Source organism: Anguilla anguilla, chromosome 3 (genome assembly GCF_013347855.1).
Source record: "Anguilla anguilla isolate fAngAng1 chromosome 3, fAngAng1.pri, whole genome shotgun sequence".
Lineage (NCBI taxonomy): Eukaryota > Metazoa > Chordata > Actinopteri > Anguilliformes > Anguillidae > Anguilla > Anguilla anguilla.
In genome coordinates, this window is record NC_049203.1 from 60,428,024 (window position 1) to 60,441,272 (window position 13,249).

General features: G+C 41.4%; 1 protein-coding gene across 1 annotated transcript; it reads right to left on the bottom strand.

Moving 5' to 3' along the window:
* Positions 1-8,239: 8,239 nt before the first annotated feature.
* Positions 8,240-10,955, bottom strand: p2ry4 (pyrimidinergic receptor P2Y4). The gene is made up of 2 exons (XM_035411925.1): positions 10,601-10,955; positions 8,240-9,568 (listed from the first exon to the last, which is right to left on the bottom strand). Exon 2 carries the CDS (start codon positions 9,546-9,548, stop codon positions 8,421-8,423), a length of 1,128 nt encoding a protein of 375 aa, XP_035267816.1. The 5' UTR covers positions 9,549-9,568; positions 10,601-10,955; the 3' UTR covers positions 8,240-8,420.
* Between the last annotated feature and the right edge of the window lie 2,294 nt (positions 10,956-13,249).

A 13,249-nucleotide genomic window follows, 5' to 3' on the forward strand; every position in this document is an offset into this window, starting at 1 on the left:
GACAAACAGGAAGCAGCTGGCCTGGTACTAAAATATTAAAAGTTAATTCTCATCACATACATTTTTTAATCCCTTCTCAATGTATTTCTCTCTCCATGGCTGGAGAGCAGAAACAATGAACATATCTGTGGAAGTAATACTCACCTTCTCCTAGAGTAAGCGGTAGATGTAAGTTTTTAAATTGAAATGAGCCCAGAATACAACCTCTCATTCTGCACTAGACATGTAACCACTCTTACCTGGTCTGACTGACAGTTCCTATTTGTGTTATTTCCATGAAGTGGTTGTAATATGTTCATCATTAACTCAGAAAGACTCAGTTTGAGTTATGATATAAATACACAGTTGCCACAGTATAGCAAATGAACTACCGTGCAGTATGATCTAATGGAAGCATTGAGATTCCCTTCATTAAATACTATTATCTCTGAGTCATAGTTTACTGCTAAAAGTAACTGCTAAAATTGCAGTCAGTTTCTTGAAATGTAAGATCTAGCTTTTTTTTTTTTCATCATTTGCAGTGAGGCATTTTCATAAGATTAGCGATTTTTTTACTTAACAGTGTATTATTAGGGGATGCAGATGCTGACTTCATGAATTAAGAGACCAGTTAAAATAGGTACACACAATTAATCAGTAAACAGTAATTTTCTAGAGTCTGTAGGCTTTAGCTGAAGTTGACACTATTGCCACAAAATAGCGGTGACATCTCTCATTTATTTTTATATTTTGTTGTAACATTTGTACGTTCACTTATTCATGTGTAGACATTCATATTAAACAGCTGTTTCAACAGAGAATTCTCTGCTGCAAACATTGATTCCTCTCTCTGCTGTGTGTGAGCCTTTCTCCCCTCAGTTCTTGGAGTTGGAATCACATAACTGAGTTTAATTGTACAGGTAATATTGCAGCAGAAATCATAGCATTACCTTTGAACGTACATTAGGTTGAAAGGCTTATGGTTTATGTCATCAGTTATACGTATTATCAAACAAAACAGTTATATGTATTATCAAACAAAACCACAATGTTAGACACTGCATAGACATAGTTTAGAATGAAATGTACATTAGTCCATAGGGGGAAAAAAACACACCAAATAGTAAATATTCATCGAGCAAATCGAAACTTATGGGTAACTAATTTAAAGGCAGCCGTATTTACAGGAAGTGGGCATGTGTGCTTGTAAGGACAACAGCTCTCCATTGCTCCCAAGTGGTCAAATCACAGCCTGCCAGACCAAACGGGGCCAGTGAGCTGGAAGTGAGCAGGGCAAACAAGACAAGCAATGAGCTTCACCTGTTCTTTGAACATGCTCCCCTCATTGTTTTCTTGGCATGAAAAAATATTGAGTATGAGACTTCTGATAGTGTCCAATGAATGTTGTTAGTGTTTCAATGGAGAAAATGAAAAAGAAAACATAGCATGCACACACACAAGGTAATTTGAATAATTTTTTTTTTTCTCCGAATGGTTGGAGAGGAGCGGGCAAAACATTTTGGTTGCGGTTCCACATAGATCTCCCTGTCAATCAATATCTTACATTTATTAGCATTGAAGGGCAATATTTTCCCTTTTACTTCTGTTAATTGTGGTTAGGCCTGTGAAGTACCTTATCACGGGTTCAACTGGGAGAGAAAGGCCTGTTCCCATGGCAACTGTGAAAGCCATCGGTTTCCTTTTCAGCAGAATAATAGACTTCTCTCCTCTTTATGTCACTCTTCCACTTCTCTCTCGGCCTCTCTGATTAAATTCTAATCCGCGTGTCCTTGAAATCTCTCATTTAATTTTTATTTTTTGCCAAACAAGAGGCCCAAAGGGGGAAAAAGAGCGAATAAAATCCAACACTGGTGAGGAAGGCTGACACTTCGCTTCAATGGCAGAAGTGTTTGAAGAAGGTTCTCTCCAGCCCCGTGTTTATTTATCTTCGCCGAACACCTCTCCTCTTCGGTTCAAATATGAATTTAAACTGCGAAGCGAAAAGGGGACAGGCCCATTCATTCTGCGTCCACTCTGACCACCACTGTCCCTCGCAGGCAGTTTGACTGTTTGTCTGGGCTCCTTACAGTACATGCACTCCAGAGCTCCCTTATCTCTGCCGATAATTACACTGCACTGCGAACCTGCCTCACAGAGAGCCCTGCAAGCAAGCAAGATTTCAACAAAAAATCTGAAGAGAAATGAAAATACCAGAACCTGTTCACACCATCAGACAACTCTGCCTAGTCTGATAAAATAAAATAAAAACACTCCCACATGCCTTTGCATTTCTGGATGACATGTTTGAGTTCATTTCCCCCTCCCATTTAGTTATGGCCAGCAGCCATAGCTCCAATCATACTGTTTTAGGTCAGACTGCTGAAACAAGGCCAGGTTAGGCTTTCTAAGCGTTTGGACGGTGCAAATTGCTGCTGCTGGGAGTGGTGTCAGTGTGCCAGTAGAGGGCAGTCATCCCACTACACTTAATAAAAACCCAATGGCCCCGGGACAATGATTTGGCACTGTGCTGCAGATGGTGCCGTCCTTCAGATAAGATGCTGAACCAAAGTTCTTAAACACTGGGGTCATTAACACACACATTAACGCCACTGAATTAGTAGGATAGTTAACCACAGTGTCCTGGTCAAATTCTTACAAAACTGGCTCTCTACATCTGGCCGAATAATTGTACTCTGCATCTGTCTGGCACAGGGAGCTGTTTTCTTTGTGCTCTGCTGTCCTAAGAGAAGACAAACAAGTCAAATACGGCCAGGCTCTGTCCAAGCTTATACTGTGCAAAAACCTGCAGTCCACTTGCAAGTTTCACGTTAAAGTCAATGGTTGTGTTGACTCAGCCTCCGATTGGAGCCCCACTTACTTGAAACTATGATTGGTCAAAAAAAGTAACTGATCATTGATGTATTTGCAGAGCTCTTCCTGGGACCTGCTCAGGCTCATAGTACGGTAAATTTATAAGTCTTGACATGTGTGGCTAAAATATCTGTGCAGCTACGTTGTCTCAGAGGCCTTCTAGACGATTCATAACTGGCCAGGTTTACAGTTCACAGAGTGGGAGTTGTGTTGAGCCGTATTCCATATAAGAAAACAGAAGTGAGGAAGTGAATACAGCCAAGTGGATTTCCATCCTACTGTAGCAAAATAAGAGCTGTATAAAAATAAATATAGGTATAGCTGCACCGTGCTGATGATTGCCCCCTAATAATAATCTCATTCTCCTGGACAGCAAAACACAGAAAATATAATCAAACCAAGGTCCATGTCTTTATTGTTGTAAAAATAAAATCAATAAAATCCAGAATGGGTTGATTTTCCACCACAGACTGCTATACATATAGAAAGTGGAAAAATTGTAACTTTATTCCATGATATGATGTGAAATAATTTATCATTGACAGCTTGTTCATTACTTCCCCATTGTTGTGTGGATGTGTGCTAGATTGTGACCCTGTACATTCAACATTGATTTTCTTTTTCTTTTTTCTTTTTTCACCTGCTCAGCATCCGCGTCCTTGAGAGCTGAAAGGCTTGCCACAGGCCAGGCGGCAGGAGTGGGAGGATGAGGACTGAGAGATGGAGAGATGGGTAAGAGGAAGGAGAGTGGGTGGGTGGGTGGGTGGGTGGGTGGGGGGAGGGAGGGGGTGTCGAGCTTTCAACTGTGCGAGCGCTTGCTGGCAGTCAGAATAAAAACACCTTAAGAGCTTTAAGCTTTTTTAAAGCTTTAATTTCCTTCAACAATGTACTTCTTTTTTTTTTTAAACCCTCCATGTTTTGCACTGGGTTTCTAAAATTGAATGAAGTAAATAAATAAATTAAACCCAATGTAACAGAACAGAGTGTGGAACATGTCAAGGCATTGCCGAGATGTGAAAAAGTGGTCACGACGCCCAAAACTTCCCAGAACTTCAGCACTTTGTGACAGAAAGAGCCAGCCAGCACACATACAGGGGTTTTCTGATTCAAACACAATGGCATCAGCTTGTGCATCTTTAGACTATATATATATATAAAGATACACAGGCATTGGCTTGGGTATTGCAAATAAACAAAATACAGAAAAATCTGAAACTTTCTCTCATCCCTCCATTCCATGTATGGCTGAATAACCAGAAATTCAATTATTGAAGTGTTTCCCGGGAAATAATATTGCATTTCAGATATTGAACAGAAAATGTAAGAACTAAAACATACATTCAGTACAGTTTAAAGTAAAGCAAATCTAAACTCATGCTTTAAAAAACATTGCGGAAATTGGAATGTTCAAATGTCGATCATTTAAGGGAAAGTGTCAGGGATTTTACACCTTAAAGATTCTTTATTAATATCTTTAAAATAACCTAAATATTCAGAGAGATCAATAAAATCGAGAGGAAAAATTGGTGAAAAATTAAATTTCAGGTTAAAATTCAGGGGTAATTTTTTAAGAGGGAAATTCGATGCAAGTCAATTGTCAAGACATCAATACCAAGTCAAGACATCAATACCAAATCCTAAAGATAGTATAAGAGTTTTCATAATAAAAACTCATTCAAAATATGAAGAGAATCACAAATGCTTATTATCACAGTATTTATTTTCTTTGCTTCTTTATACATAATTTGACTATAAATGATTTTGTTTGCAGTCTTTAAATCTAACTGTCATGCTTGTGTCAGCCCATCAGAGGGTGCTAGCAACATATAAAACTGGACATGTTACTATATATGCCAAAAGGGAACTTAAAACTCACCTTTTAAACTTGAGTGTTCAATGAAACACAAGAGAAGGGAGTTACCTTTAAGAATAGTGGCAGTACTCAAACAAATAACTCTGTAGATCAATATATATTTGAGACACAATACGTTAATATTCAGAACAAAACAAATAAATTTACTGGTTCGATTTGTTTCTTGTTGACAACATTGATTTAACAGACAATGCAAAAAATGTAAGCATATTTCCTTTAGTGTTCTTTATTTGTTCTTGAAGGTGTTATCTTCTACAGCAAATATGCCATACAAATCCCCCAACAAAAAGGGCAGCGATTGTGTTGGCTGGCCCCGATAACTCCGCCGCCATATTCTTTGACAATCAGATTTATTTCAGCTTTGGTTCTTCTGATATACCGCTGCAGAAATAGCCTTGGCTTAACAGAGGAATGCCTATTTCCACGCGACCACAGGAGCCCGCTTGTGTTTTACTACGCAGGAAGAGGACTGAAAATGTACCAAGACAAACATTCACAATCGCGGTCCACCCAAAGCCCGGGAAACCTCACTTCCCATTTCTCTTTCTTCACCGTGCTCTCCAGTTTCCGCGGGTCCCCTTCTGTCTGATTACCATCACCCCCATGCCCCACACTGTCCTATCGCTGCCCAGGACAGCCGTTTGGCTTTCTCCACTGCCAGTTCTCCCCAGTTTCCAGAGTCACTTTTACACTTTTACGACTGAAGTAAATTTGGAAGTTCATACAACACTTGATGGCAAGAACTCAGCAGCTCTATCGTCTTGAGGTTTGTTTTTAAATGGAAGATTCAGAGAACAATGTCTAGTAAATAGGGGGGGGGGGGACTCATGCACCCCAGTCAATGTCATTGCTTTAAAGTGCAAAAAAAATGTTTGCGTTTGAGTGTCCTCAGATTTTAAGCTGGCTACGGTATCATGATTTTAATACTGTAACCTACTTATTAATACTTTTACAAATAGGCTCCTAAGCAGAAATTTATAGCAGCTTATTTCTGTGAAACAAGGTAGAGGTGCACATGTATTTGCAGAAATTACTTCATTCTATTTTCTATTTTTAATAAATATATTGTTTTCCTTTGCAAAAATCACTGTTAAAGTGTCATTCATTTACTTTGTAAACTATGGTAATGGTTTTTTTTGTTGTTTTTTTTTGCTTTAAGATACAGTATATGATTGCCAGGGTTCAGTTCAATTCATTTAATTTTTCAATTCATTTCAGTTGTGGAAATTAAATGTAGAACAATATTCTATGAGGGTTTTTTAAATAAACAAATTGAATTTCAACATATTTGAAACGGAATTGGCCCCAGCTGGGACGCAAGCAAACTTTTCAGTCACGAGTACAATACAGGACAATGCAGTTCACCAGTCAAAGACAGAGCAACCCACATTAACTGGCCTGATTGCTGATGATGTTTCTTTGCTATCAGGGTGTGGGCCAGGATCTGGGCAAGTGTCATACATCTCCTCCTGGTATTGGCAGGGTGTCAAGCCTATTCCTCCTAAACAGGCCCGGTTTCCTCGTCAATCCAAGAAAGATGTCCAAAAACATTTTATCAAAGTCTGACAAATCAACAGACAAATCATTTTAAAATATGTTTTCTACTAGATTTTTTTTTAGGTTTTTTACAGCTTCCATGGGAAGCAATCGTTTTGCCTTGGAGAAATCTTTCTTCCTTGCTACTTGACAATTGATGATGATTTCCCAAGCATGTGACATAGTGGATTTGACAGTAGGCTCCATGTCCGGCACCCAGTTGCATGCTGGGAGTGACAGAATCACAGCATTTTGACTCACAGTTAACCAATACTGACAAGGACCTAGAACCCATTTGTGCTTCTTTTGACCTTTTGAACATGAGATGAATATTAAGGTCATGCAGTTATTTTTAAAAAATGAATGGTTATTCTGGTTCATTCAGATTGTGCAAGCATTTCCTTTCTGAAATCTGTTGTCATGGTGGATCCATAACACTGAGCTGTGGAACCAGCTGTAACCAACAGAAGCCTGCTAGACCAACACGCCAACGCCACCAACAAAATAAAATCTATGAACAACAACTGATAATAGTCAGAAATAAACTTTCCACCAGGCCAAGTTAACCCCCAAAACAATACTATTGTGAGGGCAGGTGAACTAAGAGCAGGAAAAAATCATCCAATTTCTGCCAAGTGTGAGTCGTAAAATGAAGAGAGCTCAAATTCTCTCAGTATGCCCCTTCCTCCGAGCTCCCTTGTCCTTCCGCCCACACCCCACCCCACACCCCACACCCCCCGCACCCCACCCCCAACTTCCACATGGTGTGCAGATGTAGACAGCTGCACAGCTATTCATCTGAAAGTTGGAGAAAAGAAAAACAGCTGGGAGAGGGCGTAGGTTGCCAAGAAGAGTCCCCGGAGGAGCACGGGCTGTTTCGGTTAACGATGCACAGCCCGCTTCACAAACCAGCGCTCACGGGCTCTCTTTCTTCGCACGGCTCTTTATTACTTGGCGCTCTGGGCTGAAAAGTACTTCCCCAAATGCATGTGCTAGTAGCTTGAATCCGAATATATTCAATCTTTCTTAAAATGAGTGGTTCTAAAGGGAGCCAATTACACATTATTTCCTGGAAACAACTCCCCGCATTGTGAAAAGCTTTGTTTTTGGCACACTTCCCAGCCACTCACACCCACTTCCCAGTCAACCTGTGCGCAATTCCAGTGATTCCATTTTTTTCCCCTGTTTTTGAACTGACATCATTGTATCACGTGCCTTCTCGGGTTGCCTAACAGGACAGTTCACTCCGTGTTTTCCCAAATCAAACTGTTGTCAAGTTTCCTTTACCTAGAAAGTTGCCTACATGGGAAGAGTCCATAGGAAGGATCCTTGATTTCTGTTTTTTTTTCAGCCTAACCTCAGACAGATTAAAACCCACTCACTGCCCATCAGTTAGCATTTTCTAAACTGAATGCAAAATAAACTCAATTTTAACTTCTAAATCCTATAGAATTTCTTCCAACAGCCTGCTGAGGAAATATTGTGGCAGTGCTGTAATGTTACCATTCTTTTTTCCAAAGAAATAAGAGATTGTACGTTTGAACGTGGCTTTGTCCTGAAATTCCAGTAAATGTATGGTGGGTGTTAAGTCCGGCAACAGTGGCTATATTGTTGGCCTGGCAAACAAAGGGACAGTGTGACTGAGAATGGGTAATACCACAAAACAGTCACTTAGAGATGTGAGGGGCCATCTCTAAATTACCATGATGCAGCGTTTTGAAGATTTAAGCACGTATTCAAAAAAGCAACCTACTGTTGGAGTGCTGTAACAGGTCATGAGTTCTCTTTCTAATGATTCAGCTTTACTATGGTTGGAAGCACAGGGATTAAGATGGAGGAACATTTGTTCTGCCATGTTCTCCATCATCTTCTCTCCAGCTGTCACCAAACTGCCCTACACTATGACTTCTCCCTCAGATCTGGCTGGTTCCTCAGGCACCTGTTAAGACACTTGTAAAATCGGCCTTTTTTCCTGTCCGAGGTATACCGCCCATTCCATTGCTCACTATCCTATAACAGTGGCTAAGATCTCATTATCAGTCACTAAGACAACCATTAGGATATCCCAGCAATGGGGCATTGGGGCAAGATCTCAGTGTTTATCTGAGCTTGTGCTATGATTTACCCCACAGTTGTGATTACTCTCCACCTTGCACTAGCTCTAGCTTGGAGGTGGTTCAACACAGGCTTTAGCGTCAGAGTTCTTGTACATGAGCCCGATTTTACCGTTGCCAGGAAGTTGCCGTGGCACCACAAAAGCGGCAGAACATGTGGTGGTGTTCTGCCTCCGCCTTTTGAGGGCCTGGATCAGTTTGGAGCGGTAGTGATCCCCGGCCAGGAAGTAGAGGATGGGGTCGATGCAGCTGTTGACGCTGGCCAGCGGACGGGTGATCTTGTAAGCAAAGTTGATGACATTGAGTACGTGGCAGTCGGCGTCCAGCACGCGGTAGGCATAGTAGAGGGTGCGCGTGATGTGGAAGGGCACGAAGCACAGCGCGAAGACGACCAGCACCACCACGATCAGCTTGATGGACTTCCTGCGGGAGGAGGAGGCCCCCTGCTGGCCGGAGGACAGACCGCGCCGGGGGCGGCACAGCGTCCGCGCCATCAGGCAGTAGCACACCACAATGACCAAGAAGGGGATGCCGAAGAGCAGCACCGTGAGGACCGAGCTGTACGCCACGTACCGCTCAAAGTCCTCCGGGCGAGTGGTGTCGTGGCACAGCGTGCCCCCGTCGCGGCCGGTGGTGGTCACAAAGATCAGGTTGGGCACCAGGCAGGCGGTGACTGCCACCCACACCAGGCCGCACACCACGTGGGCGTGCCGAGGCTTGACCATGGTGACCGCACGGATCGGGTGGCAGATGCCCAGGTAGCGGTGGACACTGATACAGGTGAGGAAGAGGATGCTGCAGTAGAGGTTGGCGTAGAACAGGAAGCGTACGATCTTGCAGAGAGCCACGCCGAAGGGCCAGTGGTTGCGGTTGGCGTAGTAGTAGACGAGGGTGGGCAGGGAGAGGACGTAGAGCATGTCGGACAGCGCCAAGTGGAACATGTACACGGTGCTGGTGTTCCAGGGCCTCATCTTGGTCAGGAACATCCACAGGGCCACAGAGTTGAGAAGAAGACCAAACACACACACCAAGCCATAAGACAGCGGCAGCAGGATATACTTGAACTCCTCATTAAAGCGACAGGTCTCGTTGACCCCATCGGGGATCCCTGGTGACAAGGTGGTACTTGGCATTGACCTGTTCCCCTCATGGTAGCTGTTGAAGGTCGTGTTCATTTTCTGGCTTTAAAAACTGTCTGTGGAATGAAAAGGGAAAAGAAAGCACAATTTTACCTGTAGGCCTATTTCATGATTAACATATGTACAACAGCAGTTACACAACCAGCCTAAGTCTCCCTGACAGAAAGCATAAATATTTAGAAGCCATCTGGGACAAGAGAAATGTATCATTATCATACTGGCACAAAGAACACTGGAGTTGAACAGTAGAAAAATATATCTCATTTAAGTGTTTCAGGGAAGTAGGGAAACGTTTCAGGGAAGCGGAAAACGTTTTTAGAATGCATTTTATTTAAATGCTGCATAGTATATCGCACGCTAGGAGAACGCAGTAAACTATATGTCCTTCGAATTAAACGTACTTGGGGTATGCGTTTCATAAAGCTGTAAGCTACTTACTACGTGTGATTTGAAGGTTACTTAACATCCTATAGTATGCTAAATGTGGGGTAAAAAAGAGGAAAATAATAAAGTGGAATCATAACACAATAGGCCTACTCATACAGTGACTGATAACGGGGTACCAGCAAGTACGCACCGCTGCCCTTTGAAACACGGCGCCAGAAAGCGGAAGAGGGACGGAGGAGCGACTCAGTAGCATGATAGCATTAGCGTTGGTTGTGTCCGATTTATTTTCTTGCAGTCAGAAAATAAAATGTTTTTCTTATTAATTTCCTTTACGTTATCTGTATAATAAATACAGCATTATTCAGTCGTAGTAGTAGTGCTTGTTGTAGTAGTTGTTGTTAGTAATTATTACTAATGATAATTAGGCTATAATAATTACCGATCACACCACGCGAAAAAATCTGTACGGCAGTATGTACAATTTGAACGCACAATGTTCAAAGAAGATACTATCCAAATGTATAGCAGATAACAATGTGGACACCGATAGCATGCCTACAGTAGGCTACACACTAAGTAAAACAGTTTCTGGAAACCACGAGTTGACTGGTTTAACTGTGAGAAAACACGAACGTTTCACGCCAGTCCAAGAACTTCGGGCAGAGCCAACAATTAAACGAAAGATATCGATGTGGACTTACCCCGGTATCTACGGACTCTAGAACGACGGCAGGGTAGAATACAGTGCACCGCCCGAATGACTGTTCCAGCGGGGCAGAACAGAGTTGTGAGAAGGACCTGCTGCGTGAGAGGACAATACCTCATCACCTCCTGTACGCCCCCTGAAATGGAAATAACCGCATTGTCAGAATGTATGAAACGTATTCTGCATGTTTAGTGTAACGGTGCTGTATGTGAAGGAAGGCCTAGCTATTTTGTATCCCTATTTTTCGTTTTCAGTCGTCAATTTGTAACGACTTGGCGCATATCTTTGCCTGTACGTTCTTAGCACTGTAAAATCGAAACGGATTTAATTAGGCATTCATCTGAACATTTTAGTTACTGTATATTATATAATATATAACATATATATAATACTTTTTTTTTTTTTAATTCCTCCATTCCAAATTGCGACACAGCCGCCTGTTTGTCGGTATAACCGGTTTAACTCATGACATGAAATCTGTTGGCATTTGATTCACATATCATTCAACACAGGCCAGTGGGTTCGGGAATACGAACAGTATGTTCGGAAGTGTGTTTGCAATGAAAGAAAGCGCTATTACATTGCATTACAGAATTATAAATGCTATTGCATTTATATGTAAATGAATATCAGTTAATGGCGAAGGTTTTTACAATCTGGGCCACTGGCACTTGTGCTCAGTAACTGCTATATGCAGACCTATGCCCGGGCACAGATACATCTGTGAAGAAACTAGAACAAAAATTGGCTCTTTTTAAAATTTTGTTTCTCCTGTTTATGTGGTGGACATGTTAAAACCGTTCCGCTTTCATAATGCGAACACTGTAGGGCAATGTTAAAATGAGCAGCCTACGTGTATTTTCAGTTCAGTATTAGAATTTGTGTATTGTTTCAGTTTTGTGTTTGTGTGATAGTTGTGAATTGTACAAATACTGAATAGGCAGTATTTATTTATCAGAATATGAAATCCTAGCATAGCTTGAAAACAACACCATTGACAGGGTAATTGTCTACGTTTTGAAGTGTCTTGAAAAATCTTTCCAAAAAAAATCTTCACAAAACCTGAAATTATTCTTACTTTTGTTCTTAAAAATGTTCCTACAATAAACCAATTTGAGATGTGTGACACCTGTGCAAAAACCTTTTTTTGTGCATATCCCAGGTGTATGAGATGATGAATGCTGACTGTAAATTTTGAGTGTAAACCTGTTCATGTGATTAGCATAAGGAAACAGCCCTGAACAAATACAGATAAGAAAACAAATGATGAATGCCAAAATGTTCTTGGAAATGTCCTTACACATAGTTTACGATCAAATGTGATCGTACGCATGTTTTTACAACCTTCTTACAGCAATGTTGCAAAAAGTAGCACGCCCAGCACTTTGGAATGAGAAATGCACAAGAGTTGAATTGTTGACCTGGTCTTCTCTAAATTTTTCACATGCAACTCACTCATCATCTCAAGGTCCTAAACTGGCACACAACAACTTAGAGCATCAACAAATCGTTACCTACATAGGATATTTGAATATAATTTACTTTTGTTTGTATTGAAGTTCATTTTTTGTCAGTATGTCTGGTCTCCACTGAGTGTGTGGGAAAATACACTTGTGGTATGTGACAAAGAGCCTGATATCACCACCACTTTATGCTGATTGGGGATTGATTATGAATCGCAAAATGTTAACACTTTGCTATCAAATATACCCAATACACTTGTTTTTTTTCTTTTTTCAGTAGATGGCAGTTGGCAGCAAAATACTGTTGTTGCTCAAGCAGTCAAAATAAATAGGGACATATTTGAATGCATGCAGTTTATATGCTGTATATGCATGCATTCAAATATGCTCACTCGTATCTGAACACTGGCCACATTAATAGAGCTGAGAAGCCACACTGCTGTTACTTTTGTGTCTCAGGCTCTTGAGTTTGCAGTGGAAAGTGGAGAAAGCCTCAAGGTTGCTAAGCAGATTGCAGATCTGGTGGCAAAATGCTGTATGGCAGACAGTAATGAAACCTGCCTGTCTATACTGTCTATACTGGTGCCTTTTTATTTTAAAGTCTGCCAGGCAAACCCATTTCTTTCGGGCATTGATTGTCTTACGTTTATGGCCTGAATAGAGGAAACCCTTGATGTAAGAGAAGTGTTCAGGGGATGTGATCATTAATGAGGAGGCTAAATCAACAGAAGACAGGGAAAGACAGAAAATGTCTGTTCAGGAGAAAAATCTTTAGCCGAAACGTTACACTGCGTGGACAAAAGTATGTTGACATCAGACATCCAACATCTCATTCAAAATTATGGGCATTAATACGGAGTTGGTCCACCCTTTGCTGTTATAACACCCTCTCCTCTTCTGGGAGGGCTTTACTCTAGATGTTGGAGCATTGCTGCAGGGACAACTTCGTTGTTAGTGTTAATCAGTTTAACCATCAGGGTCCAAGTTGAACTATGCGGTTGTTCCCTGTACTTGGACCGGTACTTCTCTCTAGGGGTTTCGTCATACTTGTTCCTGGTTATGGTTATACACTTTGTTGTACGTCGCTCTGGATAAGAGCGTCTGCCAAATGCCTGTAATGTAATGTAATGTAATGATTTGCTTCCATTGAGCCAGAAGACCATTAGTGAGGTCGGGCACTG

What these genes read in the sequence shown, in the direction of transcription:
- p2ry4 (XM_035411925.1), bottom strand. Translation starts at nt 9,548, where the DNA reads ATGAACACGACCTTCAACAGCTACCATGAGGGGAACAGGTCAATGCCA.